The sequence below is a fragment of the Typopeltis vanoorti genome, chromosome 14 (genome assembly GCF_054136105.1).
Source record: "Typopeltis vanoorti isolate ZY-2024b chromosome 14, IOZ_Tvanoo_1.0, whole genome shotgun sequence".
In the NCBI taxonomy this organism is placed as follows: Eukaryota; Metazoa; Arthropoda; class Arachnida; order Uropygi; family Thelyphonidae; genus Typopeltis; species Typopeltis vanoorti.
In genome coordinates, this window is record NC_143562.1 from 54261917 (window position 1) to 54279840 (window position 17924).

General features: G+C 34.6%; 1 protein-coding gene across 3 annotated transcripts in view; it reads right to left on the bottom strand.

Annotated features, from left to right (window-relative positions):
* Positions 1 to 17924, bottom strand: part of LOC150099485 (E3 ubiquitin-protein ligase MARCHF8-like) — a 184582-nt gene that overhangs the window by 7688 nt on the left and 158970 nt on the right. For 2 of the 3 annotated variants that reach the window (XM_090403694.1, XM_090403696.1), the window contains exon 2: positions 4616 to 4909. In XM_090403694.1, the coding sequence (XP_090259820.1) occupies positions 4616 to 4909 (294 nt within the window). The remainder of the gene's footprint in view (positions 1 to 4615; positions 4910 to 17924) is intronic. The other variant, XM_090403695.1, reaches the window with a different exon arrangement.

Genomic DNA, 17924 nt, shown 5'->3' on the forward strand with positions numbered 1-17924 from the left:
CCTTTTGGCTCTCCAGCCAAAAGGTTGCGGGTTCAAATCCCGCCGTGAGCATGGATGTTTGTGATTGTCCGTGGAAATACTAGTGGTGGTCGGCGTAGATGGCGTTTGTGTATTGAGTGGTGAAGACGGAGAGTTGTGGAGTAGGTGGCCTCCCTCGATGAGTCTTTGGACTCCCTGGAGGTGTCCAAAGACTCGTAAACACGTCATAAACACATCCGTCAGTATGAAGAGTGAATATCGTGATTCTCTACTCTACACCACACTATTTCCAGGGGTTTATTATCCAATCACAAGAGTTCTTCCCATGCAAGATTTGGGGATGCAAGCAGCTCTTCCGCGGAAAGAGCGAATTCAGTACGCATAATGTACGGACATAAATGTCTGTATTCGCAGATGCTATGGAACTGGTATTCGACCGAATCCAGCAGTGAATGACAAGGGAGTAAACGCACGATCATTTCATCCCTTCCTTATCCATTTCCATTAGTTCTGACTGTTTCTGATTTACTTCCACCATTACGTTCCCATCATTTAATGACGTAGGCCACACTTGCTTTCGAATTGTCTAACCGAGCCGTACGTACATGACTAACATGGCAGCCTCGGATAACATCTCATTACAGACATATCATCTACAAGTCTCATTTGTAGACATGTACACAATTAAGGACTTACTTCATTCTTGCCTTTACACTTAAGGCTAAAACATACTATATTTCCGGAAGTACAATTAAAAATATAATACTAGAAAAAGCACGACACAATCTTACCTCACATGTTTCTTTGAAAATCGTAGTAATCAAATATGCAAATCTATATTAACAATAATTGCTTCTAGTTGTTTTATTTCCGAACACAGGCATTTACACAGAAGTGTCATCGGAGCGAACTTGAAAAATTACATTCTTAAACTTAAATTATTTAAAAAGAAAGAAACAAAATTACGTCTATTTTTCTGAAACGTGATTTACTTCAATTTCTTTCTTAATAAGGGTTATACCATATGTAACAGAAGAAATTTTAACGAAATTATGGAGCATCGCGCCTTAATACTTGAACTTCATAGATGGAAGGTGGCTCTGAAGTCATTCAGAGTGGAAACTCGGTTTAATGCCATCAGCCAAAAGTTTAGAATATATTCGGTAGAACTGAAATGAGTCTAATTTTGCGAAATATGCCTTTCGGTAAATTGTCGTTCGATGAATTGCTTTTCAATGAATTGTTTTGTGAATTTTCTGCATACCCTGGATCGCGATGGTACGACTGAAGCATTATTAGTTTTTTATGTCATTCTGCCAATAAAAATGGCATAAATTGCAGCCAGAAATAGTACTTCGCTTTGCTGCTCTCATTAAACAAAATATGTGACTTCATTCTGGTTGGTTACGAAATACGAAAAATCATCTAGTTTTTCAAGAAACTAGATCGTAACATCTAGTTTCTTGAAAGACGTATACGATTTTTGATTTCTTCACCAGCCATTTCTTCTCTAAATGAGAAGCGACATTGAACACTGTCGGTTTTCATAGCAACTACGTTTATATCGAAGTATAAATAAGAATGGGGGGGGGGTTTCATGCCTTTGTCACTCTAGATGGATTAATGTCTTCTGATGGAAGGCCGATAGTAGTAGCAGTAATAATAAGAATAACTGAGTTACTGACTCTTTCTCATTAAGTCCCATTTTTCTCATCTTAAAAAAATTCTTCAGCTGACCGAATAAAGTTACGTTTAAAACCTTCTATTAGCTTTCTTTACGGAAATTCAACCCACGAAAAATTGAGAACTCATAACACATTAATATACGATTACAGTCCTTGAACTTTGTTCTTTAAGAGGGCTCTTACAGCTGTATCATCAGTATTGTTCTTTCAAAAGAAAAAAAAATCTTTCCTCTTATTATCAAAGAGTAAACTTTGAGGATGTTAAACGGATTATAAGATATTAAAGCTGATGTTAAACATTTCTGAGAAAGCACTTAGAAATTATTAAATTAATTTCGGTACATCATAAATCACTTTATTGATTATTAAATTTCGTTGGTCAGAAACAGTCTGCTTACATTTCAAGGAAAGCTAATTTTTGGCTAAATACATTCGTCATGTGTGATAAGCAGTGAATTTCAACTTAGATTATATTACACGAGCGAAGTTAAAGCATCCCCCGATCGTTTATATCCCAGTGCTCAGTGTCAAATGGACGTTAACAGAAAATCAATATTCATCTGTTAGCAATTTACATAGTAGTTTGTAAATGATCGCTTGCTTCTCATTCGCTGTGTAAATTAGATTTTGATGATTTACTCAGAGTTGTCAAACTATTGCTTAATTTTTTTTTTAATATTACGAAACATATAACCTTATAATGCACGAATACAGCGGTGTTGGACTACGATCTTATTAGATAATACGGCAGTTCTGTTCTAATCATATCTAAAGTCACTTCAGGCCTCCTTGGAAGAATTGGTTCATTGCACACGAACCAATTCTTCAGGAAGGATTGTAAAGTTCTGACAGTGACATTGGTCCAGTCATGGTAGACTTTCTTGCGCAGGAACATCGTTTTTCTAGAACAGATATGGATCTTCACTTAGAACTCAATAAATGCAGGTGTTATCTAGAAGAATGTTGAGATACAACTCTCCATTCATGGTAAATTATTTAAAACCAATGGATTAATGGAAAAACCAATGGATTAGTTCCCTTCCACGAAAAACACTTTCACATTATTGCATTTCCATCACCACACAGTCTTGCTCGTTTACTGTTTTCCCATTCGATGCAAACAGATTCGATGCAGTAATTCAACATTGGAAATACGTGTTTTCGGTCATTCCAACGTCCATTTTTTTTCTTTTAAGGCATCATCAGCTGTTGCTGGGCATTAACCCTTGTTATCGAGTTTGGAGGCGTTAAAACCGAGTTCTTCGTAACAGTTTAGTTGAGACCGAATTGGACGCTTATTGACATTTTCCCTTGTGTAAGTATCTTTCCAAGAACACCATCTACATCTTGTGCGTTTCGACTGAGGTCTACTTTTGTCAACGTGATGTTGATAAAAGTAGACCTCAATCTACCTTTGTCAATCGAAAGACTACCTCTTGATTAACTGTTTTCGATGAATTTTCGTGGAACTCTTTCTGGTTGCAATTTATGTTATTTCTAGGAAGAATTGACATAAAAATCTAATAATCCATACTTCAGTCGCATCATCATGATCCAGAATTAGTTTAATGTTATAATCCAATTTTATAGGCTGTAATTTTATTACTTTAATCTTTGTATAAATAATCGTGTTTTTTCTAAAGATTTTTGCACGGAGAATGATAAGTAACTTTATTATACAAGAATCCCGCTTTAACATTCTTCCATTTTTTATTTTATTTATTTATTTATGTATTTTTGCTGAGCATCACCAAAATGTCAATTACCATTAATGTATAATTTTATCTGATTGAATGTTCGTCAAACTTTCTCCACATTTAGGAATAAAATTTTACCCACATTCTAAAACCCAGTCACGGTTCCGTGTTTCACGTGATGTTAGGGTGGGAGGTTTATATTTTATATAAATAAATATAAATATTTAAATATAAATAAATTTTATATTTAACTCAATTTCTAAAACATATTTAAAAAAATGTTTTTTTTTATTTTTATGGAGTAAATCTTAGTTCACTTTTTTATTCTTTATTTAGATTTATATTACATTAATATATATATATATAATCAAAATCTAAATTTATATAAATCTTTCACTGTAAGTTATAAAAAGGTAAAATAACTTAATGTGTCAGTTCACTTTATTTTTTTAAAGACAAGTCTTATAAACTCAAGCAGCTCTACAAACGCCTTGAAGAGTAGGCGTTTACAAGCATCCATGCCGAGATGGGACGCGAACCCATAACGTGGTGGTTGGAAAGCAAGTATGCTCTCCGCTGTATCAATAAAGCTGGCATTACATATAAACATTATAAATATTTCCTCGATTAAGATACAAAAAAATCATGTTCTCCAGATATGTTACGAAATCCAGTTTCTGATTCAATTAACACTAGTATAATAAACTTGTTTACGAAATATCGAAAAAATGCTTCAGTTGGAATAAAATGTTCAGTAAAGTGATATAAAACATTTGCTTCTGACACAAGCTTATTTAAGAATTCAGTTTACACAAATCCCCCTTACCGCTACTTGCGGATTGATACTTTTTTTTAACTATTCTAATTGATCCTTACTGTTTTTCTAAAGAATCCTACTCTGTACTAATACGTAAGATAATCCTTCTTTGGAGGATTGGAATACGAGAGTAAACACATCGATATTAAACATATTTGATATATTTTGGAAAACGAATGACAAATATTCAACAAATCTTTACATTTTGTGGTAAATCCACATTAAAGCTCGGAATGTAAGTCTGCTATTAAATAGCTAGCATGCATTTCATGCACGCTGTTTAATAAACTGTTGAAATATTAATCAAAATAATTGTAAAAAAGAAGTTTAATTTATTTCATAATTTAATTATTAGATTTAAAAGAATATAAGCAAAATATATTCTAAAGAGAAAAAAAAAACAGTTTAAAAGGGTAGTTAAGAAGAGAAGTTCCGACCTTACGGAAGGGTTTGATCTTGGTGTGCATAATGAATTCGAATTTGCACAGTTCGCAGCACCGAGTGTCTGAACTTTTAATCCATTGCTGCAGGCAGGCCTGGTGTACATATCGAAGACTTCCTGAACAATAGCAGGGTGAAATGAGCGGCATTTCTGTATCGCCTTCACAGTGGCAGATGCGGCAAATATCACGGTCGGTACCTCCTACGGAACTAGAGACTGTGGAGGGCTGGGAGGAACGCCGGCGGTCCATGTGGGGGCAGGTGGGGGATCCTGCGCTAAACGTCTCCTGCTATACAAAATAAAACGAAAAAAAGAAATTAGGAGAGATGAAAGATTACATGTAAATGACATTAGAGTTGTTTTTGAAGCAATTTGAAAGAGAAGAGAATCAAATATCAACTGTGAAAATTATGAATCGGCAAATGTACCACAATTACCACATCTATTTGTAAAAAAACTGCCCAAGTACAAAGAAGTTATTTTATTATCAATAACTATAGTCTCGTTCTCCTCTCTCCAAATAAATGAGAAATAGGTTGATATTTCTGTATTTACACCTGTGGACGGCAGAATTTTCTCCAAAACACGAGGGACAAGCAACAGACCTCTTGTATTTTAGAGAAAATTTTGCCATCTGTTGATGCAACCATTGTGAGCAGTGATTTATGATAACTTTTTCTTTTTTTTTTCACAAGTGACAAATTACTAAATACAAAACACGATCTTCTGTATCTGTGATGCAAGAACATTAGCCTATTTATGTAGATATAGTGGTTATGCAAACGCATGTAAACAAAGAAACCTCCTAAGTGTTAACTTGAGCATCGCCTTAGTTTCGCAATGGACTAAATGACCACATTTGAAGTAAGTACGTATCACGCCCAAATTTGTGGTAAAGACAAATATTACCTCAAGTTCTCTTGAGTATTACGTATAATCAAACAATATAACGCTTGAAACTTGGCGTGCATCAACTCTATGCATCGTACACCACGGAGATTCGTTCATCAGATTTCGGTATTTGGGTACACGATAAAGAGATGGAATTATTTTTCTAATAACAGGATGTCCTGAATATCGGTTGAAGCTTGAGAAGAATATTAACAGTGCGCGCTTCCTCATTCCCGTTTCCATGACAACATTTAGGAATTTTAGCATTTGGCTGTTCCGGTATTAGTTCTCGTTAAAGAAGATGTGCGAGATTGCTTCCGAGACAATGAAGAAGAATGACGGCATCGTTAATACTCTGCACTCTGGATTAGATAAGATGCGTGGAATTGAAAGATGCTTAACAAGCTGAAGTGCATTCTTGGTTGCCAGAGACGTCACTAAATATTATTTCGTTTACCAGGTTTGATTCTGCAGTTCAATTTCTCATGTTCAAGACACTTCCTTTCCGTAGCCATCTAAATTCTTCCATTTCAAGTACAGTAAATGAAAAGATGTCTTCATACTTTTCGGTACTACTTCTGAGTATTTTCTTGATCTTTGAAGTGATATTTATATTAAGTGTTCTTCACTTATTTCCTTTGTTTTTCAACAAGTTATTTTTGGAAACGTTAAAAGGCTCAGAAATGTTTTTTCCCCTTTTATTTTTTCCCATTAATTTTATTTATATTTATTTTATTTATTTTTATTTTATTTCCTTTTTTTCCTTTTATTTTTTCTTTTATTTTTTCCCATTTTACGATCTCGTTCATTTAATGGACTTGAAACAGTTTTTAGGTAAGCCCAATGTTTTTTCTTTTTTTTTTTGATGTCGGTATTGTGCTATTAGCGCAAGCCACTGGCGTGTTGGCGAGTAAAATACCTTTCTAAAGTACGTCAAAAAAAACACACTGCCGATTGCAATTACTCTTAATGACTGTATTGACTTCCAGGAAGTGATTAGTGAAGAAAATCCCCCATTGTCCAATCAAAATGTGGCATTCGACTAGACTCATTTAAGTCACGGACTACAGATATTCACGGAAAGACTTTTTTTTTTTCTTTCAAGAAAAGATTTTTCTCAAACGGTCATAAAATTTAAGTGATTGATTTGTTAAATAGCAGTGAACAAAATAAAACATAACACCTGTTCGATCAACAACAAAAATAAGTGTCATTCCTACTTCAAAGTCATTCCAATTAGTCGAACAATGATCACAAAGGTATCACTTATACTGTTTTTAAAATCTTCACCTTTAAAATAACAATTGTAATACCGATGTAAACGACCACTTGAAGAAGCATCGATACCCAATCAGAACAATCATTTTATATTATCTTAATCATAAAGTGAAAATTCAGTTTTAATATTTGGACACAAAATATTGTTTTCATATTTAATTATACACAGTTGATTTTTATGTTAGTCCCATGATGAAAGGTAAACGGACATTAGCATCGATGCCATACACTCCAACCCATAGTTAGTGGGTTGGAATCCTACTATCTACTCCTGCTAACAAGATCGCCAAGTTCATGGACATATATGCAATTAATAATTGCCGAAAATTAGAACTCATATACTAGTTTACTGTACGATCTATAAACACCTAGAATTCGAATAGCAGTAGGTTTGTTTATTGTTTAAAAGATGTCTGGAATCATTTGCCATTCTTATATCAATGATACTCATATGCTACATAGTAGCGTTTTGTCCTTCAACAGTTCACTGGCTCAAAGAGTAGCTAAAAGAGTGCAAATCTAGCCAAAGTACTTTTCTCTCCCTCAACTTGAACCTCAAAGAAGCTCAAATCTGAATTCGTCTGACGCAATAAGTTTTTCCCACCTCAACAGTCTAATCATGTTTTTAGTGGCACCACCGGAATCTTTATGATCAATTCAGTAGTTTAACGACTGCTGGATTGATCCCGTGCTCAGCTAAAGATATCAGCTAATGACAAGAAAGTAGCATGGCGATTCAACCTTTACGTGCTCATTAAAGCTGTGTGATCTCCCTCCTGGTATCTTATTTTTGTTACGGCTGTAACTACTGGAAGGGAATGGATCGTCTTACAGAGACTTTTTATGGGCTTTTAAAATGGTAGGTTATTGTGGGAAGCTGACGAGACCTTCCTGAAAAAGCGAAGTGTTGATGTCTGCAGTGGTTTGTGAACTTGCATAATTTCTTTGCATCGCATTGATGCAAAGAGGACAGGGTTTGTAGGTTGCCAGATGGTGTATAACTAGCATACTGGACGTATTTGTTGCTAGTTTAATGTTACTAGCCTGATTATTAATTAAACATAGCAATTTCTGTAAGATACTTCTGATAATAAATAATACAAGATATCTAAAGCAAGCACAGCAATACAAGAGGCATTTTATTAAACAACGAAAATTTTTTAAAAACATTATAAATTGAAAAAAAAAGATATATAAGTACCATATAATTGCCATGGTAAGATGCTCCAGCGCCATTATCCCGTCCCTGTAGCGATTCTCAGTAAGATCTGCAAAATATCCCCCTACAGCTGCAATCACCTCTTGACTCGAAGGAAAACGCTAACCAGAGAGGAAGAGTTTTAGTTTTGGGAAGAGACAGAAGTCAGAGGGAGCCAAATCTGGGGAATAGGGTGGATATTCCAACAATTCGTAGTGCAGATCCCTTAATTTTTCCATTGCCAAAACACCTTTGTGGACAGGCGCATTTCCTGATGAAAGATGATTTTTTTTCTTCTGCAAAACCGGTTATTGTTTTACCCTTTTCAAGATAATTAATAAATAAAATGCCTTTAATATCCCAAAACATCGATGCCATGATCTTTCCTGCTGATGGAACTGACTTTGTCTTCTTTGACGCTGAACAACCGGCTTCTGTCCATTGTTTTGACTGCTGTTTGGATTCTGGTCTGTGTAATGGCGAATCCAAGTCTCATCCATAGTAATAAATTGACGCACAAAATCAGTTTTATTCTTTAAAACGTTCCAAGCACCGTTCAGAGATTTTCATGTGAGTGCGTTTTGATCTGCTGTGAGCAAGCGCGGCACCCATCTTGCGCAAAGCTTTTTCATTTGCAATTCTTCATGCAAAATATATCCTACATGTTCTTTTGAAATGCCTATAATCTCAACAATTTCACGCGCTTTGACTCGCCGGTCATCGAATATCACATCGTGCACTTGATGAATGGTTTCTGGTGTTATTACACTTTTTAGATGTCTTGCACGTGGATCATCTTCAAGGCTGGTACGGCCACGTTTAAACTCGGCAGCCCATTTCTTAATTGTCGAAAACGAAGGAGAAGAGTGCCCATAAACTTTTATGAACTTCGAATGAATTTCTTTTGGCATTAAATCTTCTTTTACAAAGAATTTTATAACCGCACGATACTCAATTTTATCCATTTCAAGGGATACAGACAACACTTTTGCTTCAGACAGCTGTATAAAACAAATTACTTGATAGAATGACTTGCAATTTCACATGGAAGCTTATGAACAGATGTACCAACTTAGAAAAAAAATCTTGCCGATAGTGTTGCCGTCTATGGTCGAGGCCAAGAACTTTTCAGACCACCTTCGTAGAACTACCAACTTTCGTGCTTGGTAATTGCATTTAAACATATGTATCACTAGTAGGTGCATGTGAAGTACAATTTCAAGCACATTTTTTGGTACTAAATACGCATACTAATATACAGAGTTCGACAAACAGGCTCGTCCACTCGCGCGTGGAGAGTAGAATTTGCCAGCTGGCCAGCGGCTACAGACTGAAACAAAATATAGCATTTTTATTTAATAAAAAATAGCTTTCTAAACAAATTTTTTAAACCTGAAGAAAACACGGAACAATATTGTAACTTATTAAAAAATGAATTGTGGGGGTATCTTAGACGAGTGAATTTTGCGTACACACACACACACACATTTGGCAACTGGTGAAAGTTAAGTTACAAGAATGATTATTGCATCAATCATGAAATATTGCATCTCCACAGTCGAGTACATCACAAATCGCTTTGTCAATCTTACAGACATTTCGATATCATGAAAACTGCTTCGAAGTAAAACTAGAGAGTATATTTGTGTTACGCTTAGCTGACTATCGTGTTTTCACTATATAAACATTTCATAGAAAGTAATGAATTATCTCATTAAGGAAACAGCCTTTCTCTGTATCGATGCACAGGGAAATTTTTGTTTTCAATTACGTGTCAAACACAGCTAATTGGGTTGACACCGAAATGAGTAGATAGCCAAGAAAAGTAGCCATTTCCAATACTGTGTCTTTTGGAAAGAAAATACCGTCTTCTGAAATGAATATAGTAAAATACGAACCTTCTTTTGACGGCCTGAAATGTTTTCTCTGTGTCTTAAATATTCTCATAAATGGCAGCTCAAAAGTACCCATACGACAAACAAAGCGATAGTGTACTGTCCAATGGCAAACTCTCTCGACTTCCTGATTGAGCGGCAGATATTTGAAATACTGAAAGAAAAGATAATAAACATCCACTATCATTTTACATCAAAGAAGATAAACAATGATGGTCATTTGAAACCTTAAAAGGTTTCGCCATTGATCGCGAGCTTATGAGAATGCAACGTCAGGCAAGAACTGTCTTGAAAGTGCATTGCTTTTTAAAGATATAGCCTCTTCCCAGAGGAGGAGGAGTCCATGTATTGTCTTTTTACTAGTGCTTTTAATTAAGAGCTTCACTGACCTGAACTCTTCCATGAGCTATTTTAAACTGTTATTTCAATAGAAAGGAAGCAGAAACCAGAAACTCTTTCCAGAGATGATTTTTTTTTTGTATGGTGAACCAATCCTAAACAAAGAAAGTAGATGGAAAGAACGAGAGGCTGCGGGTTCGAATCCCACCAGGAGGCACGGGCGTTTGTGATTGTCCTCTATGTGGAAAAGTATCTGCGACCTTACCATTTCTTCTAGTAGAAGGTTTCTTTCTCATAACCCAATGAGGTATACGGGAGTGAGTGTACGGCATCAAAATGAGGTCACATGCGAATAACTAACTTAAAAAAACGTGAAGGTTCGAAAAAGTTAAATTAAAAATGAAATTCTTGTAGAAAATTTAATTCAATAAAGACACGATAAAATATTGTCAAGAATTCGTTTATGAAGGGCGACTGACTTCAGCGATTAATTCAGTTTAAAAATAGCGCTGATATCTCAGACAACACGAGCAGAGAGAGCGTTCTTCAGTCACCTCAATATTAGCATCATCTATCAATCTTACCTTTTTTTTTTTTTGGATGGAAGACATAAGTAGGCAGAATGTTTACAGTTTAAGCACGCGGCCTTTATTGAAGCCCGATCATTGAAAATCAACTGCCGCAAATGAGATTTTAATGTTCAGTGTAATGCAGTCGTTTCGACTGTCATATTCTAATTTATTATGTTTTTTTTGGAACTTATAATTTCTTTTTATGATATAATATTGACGATAAGCAGTTTAGTGAAGGTGATTGCTGAAGTAAATATTTCTTTACGTTTCCTACAGTGGTGCAATGATGCAGGCACGAAATGTAATGGGCACAGTCAGTAGTCGCCCATAGTCTAGCAAATCTAGTAAATACAAGCTGGCCGATTTTTTAATTGAAGTTCTGTGTTCTATGCACGGACGGGAATTTTTTTTTTTTGAAAATTTAGGTTTGTAGAGTTTTATTATTATTTTCGTGATTTCAATGACTACAACTTCTTAGCAAGTCAATTAAACTATTGACGAATCTCTACGATTTAGCAATAATCGCATCTACTTATCTCAATTTGTGAGAGTTTCCCAAATGGAGAACCTATTTTTCGGTAGTCGACAAAAAGAGCAAAAATAGGTTTTCCTGTTATTATATTATATTATATTATATGAATACATTTCTCGAATATTTCTCTAACCTCTTTATGTTCATTTTATGAATACGTATTTATTAAAAATTATCAGAAAAAAATGCAAGTAAAAAAATGGTACGTAAAAATACCTCAGTTTCAGCGTGGAGACTTGCAAGGTACGGAAATTGGCTGGAAGAGTTATCTGAATTTGAGATGGCTTACACAATAATAAGGTGTGTAACACATCGCGTCTCTATTAGTCCTATGCGTACTGGTCGAGGAATCTCAGTTTTAATTTGCAATAATGTAATTCGATTATTTTTGTGTTACATCAAATCCACCACCATCATGCTTGTTGGAGGCTTGAAGTTGGTTGCTTCCATGGTTTGTCTTCAGAGCAAGGGTGCGGTCTCTTTCGCCTTTCTTACACTAACATACACCATACAGGAATTCAAGGTTACGAAAGTAAAACGGTTTCGTAGGTATTCTGCTAGATAGTACAAGCGATTGAATCTGATAACAACGAATCAGGAGGTGTCCCCACCAGCTAGTGAAAATTCTTGCCGCCATATTTTAATCTGTCAGTTATTTACCTCAAGGAAATTTAACGATAGTGCTATGCAGAAGAGAAATGTCGACACTATGGGTGGATAGGAGATTCGGTTCCCTCTATTCGGGTGGTACATTTGCGAACATTTTCACCTCCACTTGCAATTTAACTCTCCTTCCACATATAAATAATAAAGGACAACTTAATAAAACACGATTTTAACGCGGATCACAAACATCTCCCACAAAAATCACTTCCAAACAACATAAAAAAAAACAATAAACATCTAACCAAAAATCCAAAGAAAAAAAAACGAACATTATTAATTCTCATAATAGTTTGTATATCAATTTTACTAACATTTGCGGCTTCAACAGCAATATAAACGATATGCACCACCGCCATCAATATTCATCCAAACCAGACATATTATTCCTAATGGAATCACAGCTTGTGACTTCAGTGGGAGAGGGATCGAAGCACTTCAATCTCTCTCCAACAGACTTCAGTTTCTGCCGTATGCCTCTTCTACTTTCGTAGAAAATGTTCTGCGGGACTGGTCACTGTCATTCCTCTCCTTCCTTCCAAACGTGTAAGAAGTAGAGCAGCTGCTAGTCAACACTCATTCGCCATCTACCTTCAATCTTACCGAAGCAAATTCTTTCCCTCCTCTTGCATTCCATTTGTCTCTATTGTTTGAAACAACCTCCTTTACTTTTCGTATATTCAAAACACGTCAGTAGATGACTTCTTTCTCTTTTTCCTTCTCTAAATGACTGGAAGAGGGAATTTATATTCACAGCGTAGCTCTTAAGATTCATTTATTAATAGATAATCACTCAGAAGGGCGAGGAAAACAGAAGAGGAAATATGGACTGAGATACCATCTGACGTTGACGTCACGCTTGATGGGTTGTAAAATATAAGACGTGCATTCTTCTGCTAGTAGTTAGAAGGATGTAACTTTAATCAACCACGAGTTTTTCTACGTGGTCACACTAAGTGGCCCTGCGAAACCCGACGCAGGAGAAACTGTCTTTGACATCGATCGCCAGATCATTCAAACTATGATCCAACGCGCATACCACGCTATCGGATGGGAGGCATGACAGCGAGTGTGTCAGACAGTTGGGATTCTGTTTAATTGTATAATTATAATGGCTTATTCCTAATTTGCGGCGGAAAGTGCGCAAAGAAAATTAAATAGCCATAAGCCGTTATCGTTTACAGCGGTTATCCTTCCAGTGATTTATTAAATAGATATTAAAAATTCCTAGAGTGAGAGAGGAGGAACTTATGAGTAAAGTGTATGGCTAAACTGTAGCAACGCTTTTACAGTTTATGAACTGAATTTTGGAATATGGAACAAAAGCCAGTTAAGCTCTATTTTATATTACCAATTTGTGAATCAGAAAGCCCAGTTAAATCCTCTATTTTTCAAGAACGTGCCCCCAAACAGGAAATTTAACATGAAGGGAATACAAATTATATATCCCGAACATATGAAACATTGCCAGTTTTTTAAGTGCTGGAAAAATGACTTTTTTACGGACACAAGAAATTAACAGTAATCAAAAGACATCTAGAATTTAACAATACATGATTTAATACCAAAGTATTTACAAGATGACATTAATACGATTATAAATAATTAATATTTAAATATTAATATTAAAATAGTTTTCTAATAACGACATTAGTCAAGAAGAATTTGGCAAGTTATTCGGATCAAAACAAGTGGATTCTGTGTATATTTTTTTCAGCAGAACGTACAAGATTTTTTGCTACAAGCATGCAAAACATAAGTTTGGTGTATTATTATTTAACTATAAACATTAAAACATTGCTAATTAGAAGGAAAAAAACTAAAATGAATAACAGCTACACTCCAAGTACTTGCGTATTTTACAATGGGCGAGGAAAGAAAACATGTTAAATTTTAAAACTGCTTAAAGTATTTCGTATGTCCCTCTCTTTGAAGAGAGCAACAATAATCTCCCATTATTGTAGCATTCCATTTTCCCCTGGTATCGTTGCTTCATGACCAAGATGTTTTAGAACCTTTTTAGGAAACAGATCCAGAAGAGAACGTTTATTACTGACCGTAGACTCTTCAACAATGCCTTGGAACAATTTACAAGTGTCTACTTTTATTTTAGTGAGATTCGTTTCGAATTCTTTATATTTTTAAGACATTTCTAATCGGAGGTCAAACAAATATATCTTTCTTAAGTTTGGTTACTGACGTATTTGAAAATCTTGCAGTTTGTGGTAATATTTCCAAAATAAAGCTAATACTTGTGATTCTTAAAATAAAAACGCTCATTCCTATAACTGATAAGTTGCGTTCTCGAAGACGAGATTCAAACAGTTCGAATTGCTGTTAAAATGAGTTATCATCTAAACAATAATTCGAATCTAGTGCCTTTCCTCTAATTAATAACTTCATGTATGCGAACAAGAAGAAGAAGATTCATTATCTCTTCGTCATGATGATAAAACAGTTAGAAGACCAAAGAGCAAAATACTGAAGTTTAGTACGATATCAAAGGTTGTTTTCACAGAAAATCCAGATACCTTCCTAACATAAATAACAGTCTGTTAGATGACATCTTTTAGTTCTCTCCATCTCACCGACGTGCCAAAAGTCAAATGACATTTTCCGTTGCACTTTCTTAAGTTAAGTTAACTTTACAAGCTGTACAGCAATAAGGAGAAGCACAGAATACTTTTATATTGGTCCTTATTCGCACCCACAGTAATGGAAAGTATAGTCTGCTGCACAAGCGATGCTATGTCACCTCTTAACACTTGAAAACCTTACGCATACCGAAAGCAGTCCGCATTTGTTTTATAGCCTCTAACTTTTAAATGTCACATAATAATAAATTGAAGAAATGAAAGAATAAAAGACATCTGGGCGGAGTTGAAAGTTTTCATGGAATGAGTTTGTATTACAGTATTCCATGATGCAAGAAACAGACAGAGATACAGAGAGAGAGAGAGAGAGAGAGAGGCTTCACGTGCATTTAAACACGTCCAAACTATGCATCTAGACATCCTCAAACAACCACTAGATGCACCAAGAGTCATAACAGCCACAAAAGAGGAAATTAAGTGACAACAATTTAAAATTTTAGTGTTTGCTACTAACTTATGATAAAACATTCGAAAACCTATGAAAGGCGTAGATATCTGTAAATACAGATATCTGCAGTACCTAGAAATACTGACGTACCCGAATTAATTTCAGTTAAAAAATTCATTTTTTAACCATATCAATCCATAAATAAACATAACAATCAAATATAAAAAGCGACTTAATTATATTGTTCAGTAATATACTACAGACTCTACACTAATAATGAAAACGTGTATGAAAATCTCCTTAGCAACCTGTATGTTTAAAAGATGACTTAAATTTTGAAATCATCATGGTTACTAAATGCAATATACAATTACAACGTCCAAATTCTACAGACTTTTTTTACAGCGATTCCAAGTCTGGTTAAATAACGGCAAAATTTAGAATTAAGGCAATAATAAAAAACATAAATTATATATACAGCATATATAATCATCTAGGCATAGTCCAAATGATATCATCATTATCTCTTTATTGGCTCTCATATCAGTAATACATGTGAGTTGCACAAAATGAATTTTATTTGTTGTCTGCAAGCAGAAAATGATCAGCCAATCTTATCTCATTTTATATCTAAATTTTATTTAATTAAATAAGCATGGAAAAAGATAATTATAAAATAAAAGAGACAGAATTCCTGTAACTTCTTATGACGAAGACGTCAACATTCTAAAAACTTGACATGCGTCTATTCCAGAAGACAGCCAGACTAGTGTAATTAATTAGCCCTCCAGTATTCCAGTATTCGGTGGAATCATAGATTCCCAGCACACCATAAATGAAAATTAAACTCCTTCTCATAATAATAACAGAATCTTAAAGGAGATGACATCTTACATACTTTACATTTCAAAAATGATTGCTCCTGTTAATACGAAGCGATAGACAACTGTATGACAAACTTTACTACATCTCAATACAACGAATCAAAACAAACATTAAAACACCTACGAAATACTTCCCTTTTATGCAAGAATGGGTCTCATCATCGCTAATTATTATTCATTTAACGATCATTATGTGGATTAATTATGTGGTAGTGTAGTAGGGCTAAAGTGCCAATTGTTCATTTCATATCCACGGAAACTAAAGTTAGATAACAATTTAATGGCATTAATATTCCACACAGAGAAAATTCCATACAATTAGAGACTCTTAATGGAGTACATACCAAATTTATCAAGCGGCTACACAACAGATGATTACGATGTAATGCAGGATTATATTTATATAAGGAAACAGTATAAAGATGTCTACTGTTCGACATTAGGAAACTGTTCAGAGCTCTGAAGTACAATGTTAATGCTCCTGGAAAGGGGAGAGAACACAGAAATATACACGTGTACGAAAATAACTGCTACAATTTCCCCAAAACTATTAGCTACAGATTCTATAGGACCATGTGAAGTAAAGGCGGTTAAAGATAGGATTACGAACTAAGTGAATCAATAAATAAAGCAATTATCATCCTTAAAGGGATTTCCCTTGTAAAGACATCTTTCCCATATGCTTGCTGTGCCATGCAGAGAAGCCATCAATACATTGTCTTTTCGTTGGTAGTAAATTTAATGGTGTAATCAGCCTTTGATAATTGCAATCAAACTCGATGTATACTCAGTAACTTGCAGACTAGAGGGAAACCATAAAATCGTATCTTCTTTTTACATGTGTTTCTGGTAGATATTCTTCTAAAATCACTGGTCGATCACCACGTACACCTGTACATACATCATTAAGAATTTATAACCCTTACAACGACCATGATCTGATCCTTGACTAACATCCATTGGTAATACACCGAATTTCCTCTAAAATGTAAAATAATTGCATATGTAAGAAGGAATTCTTTATTGAGATGATAAGAGGGGCTTTAGTTTTACTTCAAATACTTATTGTCATCAAAGAATTTTTTTTTTTTTTAATAAAATGTAGGGAGCAAAGTACCTACCCATTTGGAAAAAGAGGAAAGAGAGAGATTCCGTCAATTAGAAGAAAGGAGAGGAAATAGAAAAAAAATGCTTCATCTTTCGCGAGAATTATGAATGTTCTAAGAGGACTTGCATGGTACACAGCACTTGCGGAGATTTCCTTGATGGCATTCAGTCGTGACGTCTTCACATATTGTTTCGCATATAATTAGTGTCAATTTTCTTCAAAGAAGTGAAATACGTCGAAAAAAAACGTCTCAATTTAAGAGTATTTCTAAATATTAAGCTTTTTTAATTTTTTTCCTTTTATAGTATTGTTCGTAAAAGTATCATATGAAAAAGACAGCGAAAGATAGAAATGATCCGTTAAAAATGTAAAACTACTAATACTATACTTATATTAGAGATCAGAATGACCACTTATATCCCTCATGAACGATGTATGCGTATAGGAACCTCGTGGCTGAGTGGTGACAGAAAATAGAAAATTAATAACCAAAATACGGAAACCTTCGTTCATAAAACTGGACGAAAACGTTTATAAAAAAAAACAAAAATGACTTTTTTTTTCAGTTGATACAATCAGCTTAAATCGTAAATTAATTAGCTTCACAATTTCTAATTTATTGGCTTACTTGTTATTTTCCCACATAGCCGATTAAGTTCGTGTGCTCTCAAACTCGAAAAAGTACGTGTTTCCTGATGAAAAAAAAAATACCGCTGCTAACCTTTACGTGAAAATAAATTCTTACCTAAGACGGGATTTTAACCTATATGGCACTTTCCCAATTAAGTGTATGAGCCAATCCACAGCGTCATGGAAACAGCATACGCATACAAATAGTATTTACTATCGGAGCAGAATAATAAATTGAAGTGCAATTGAATATTTTTACAAATATTAAATTT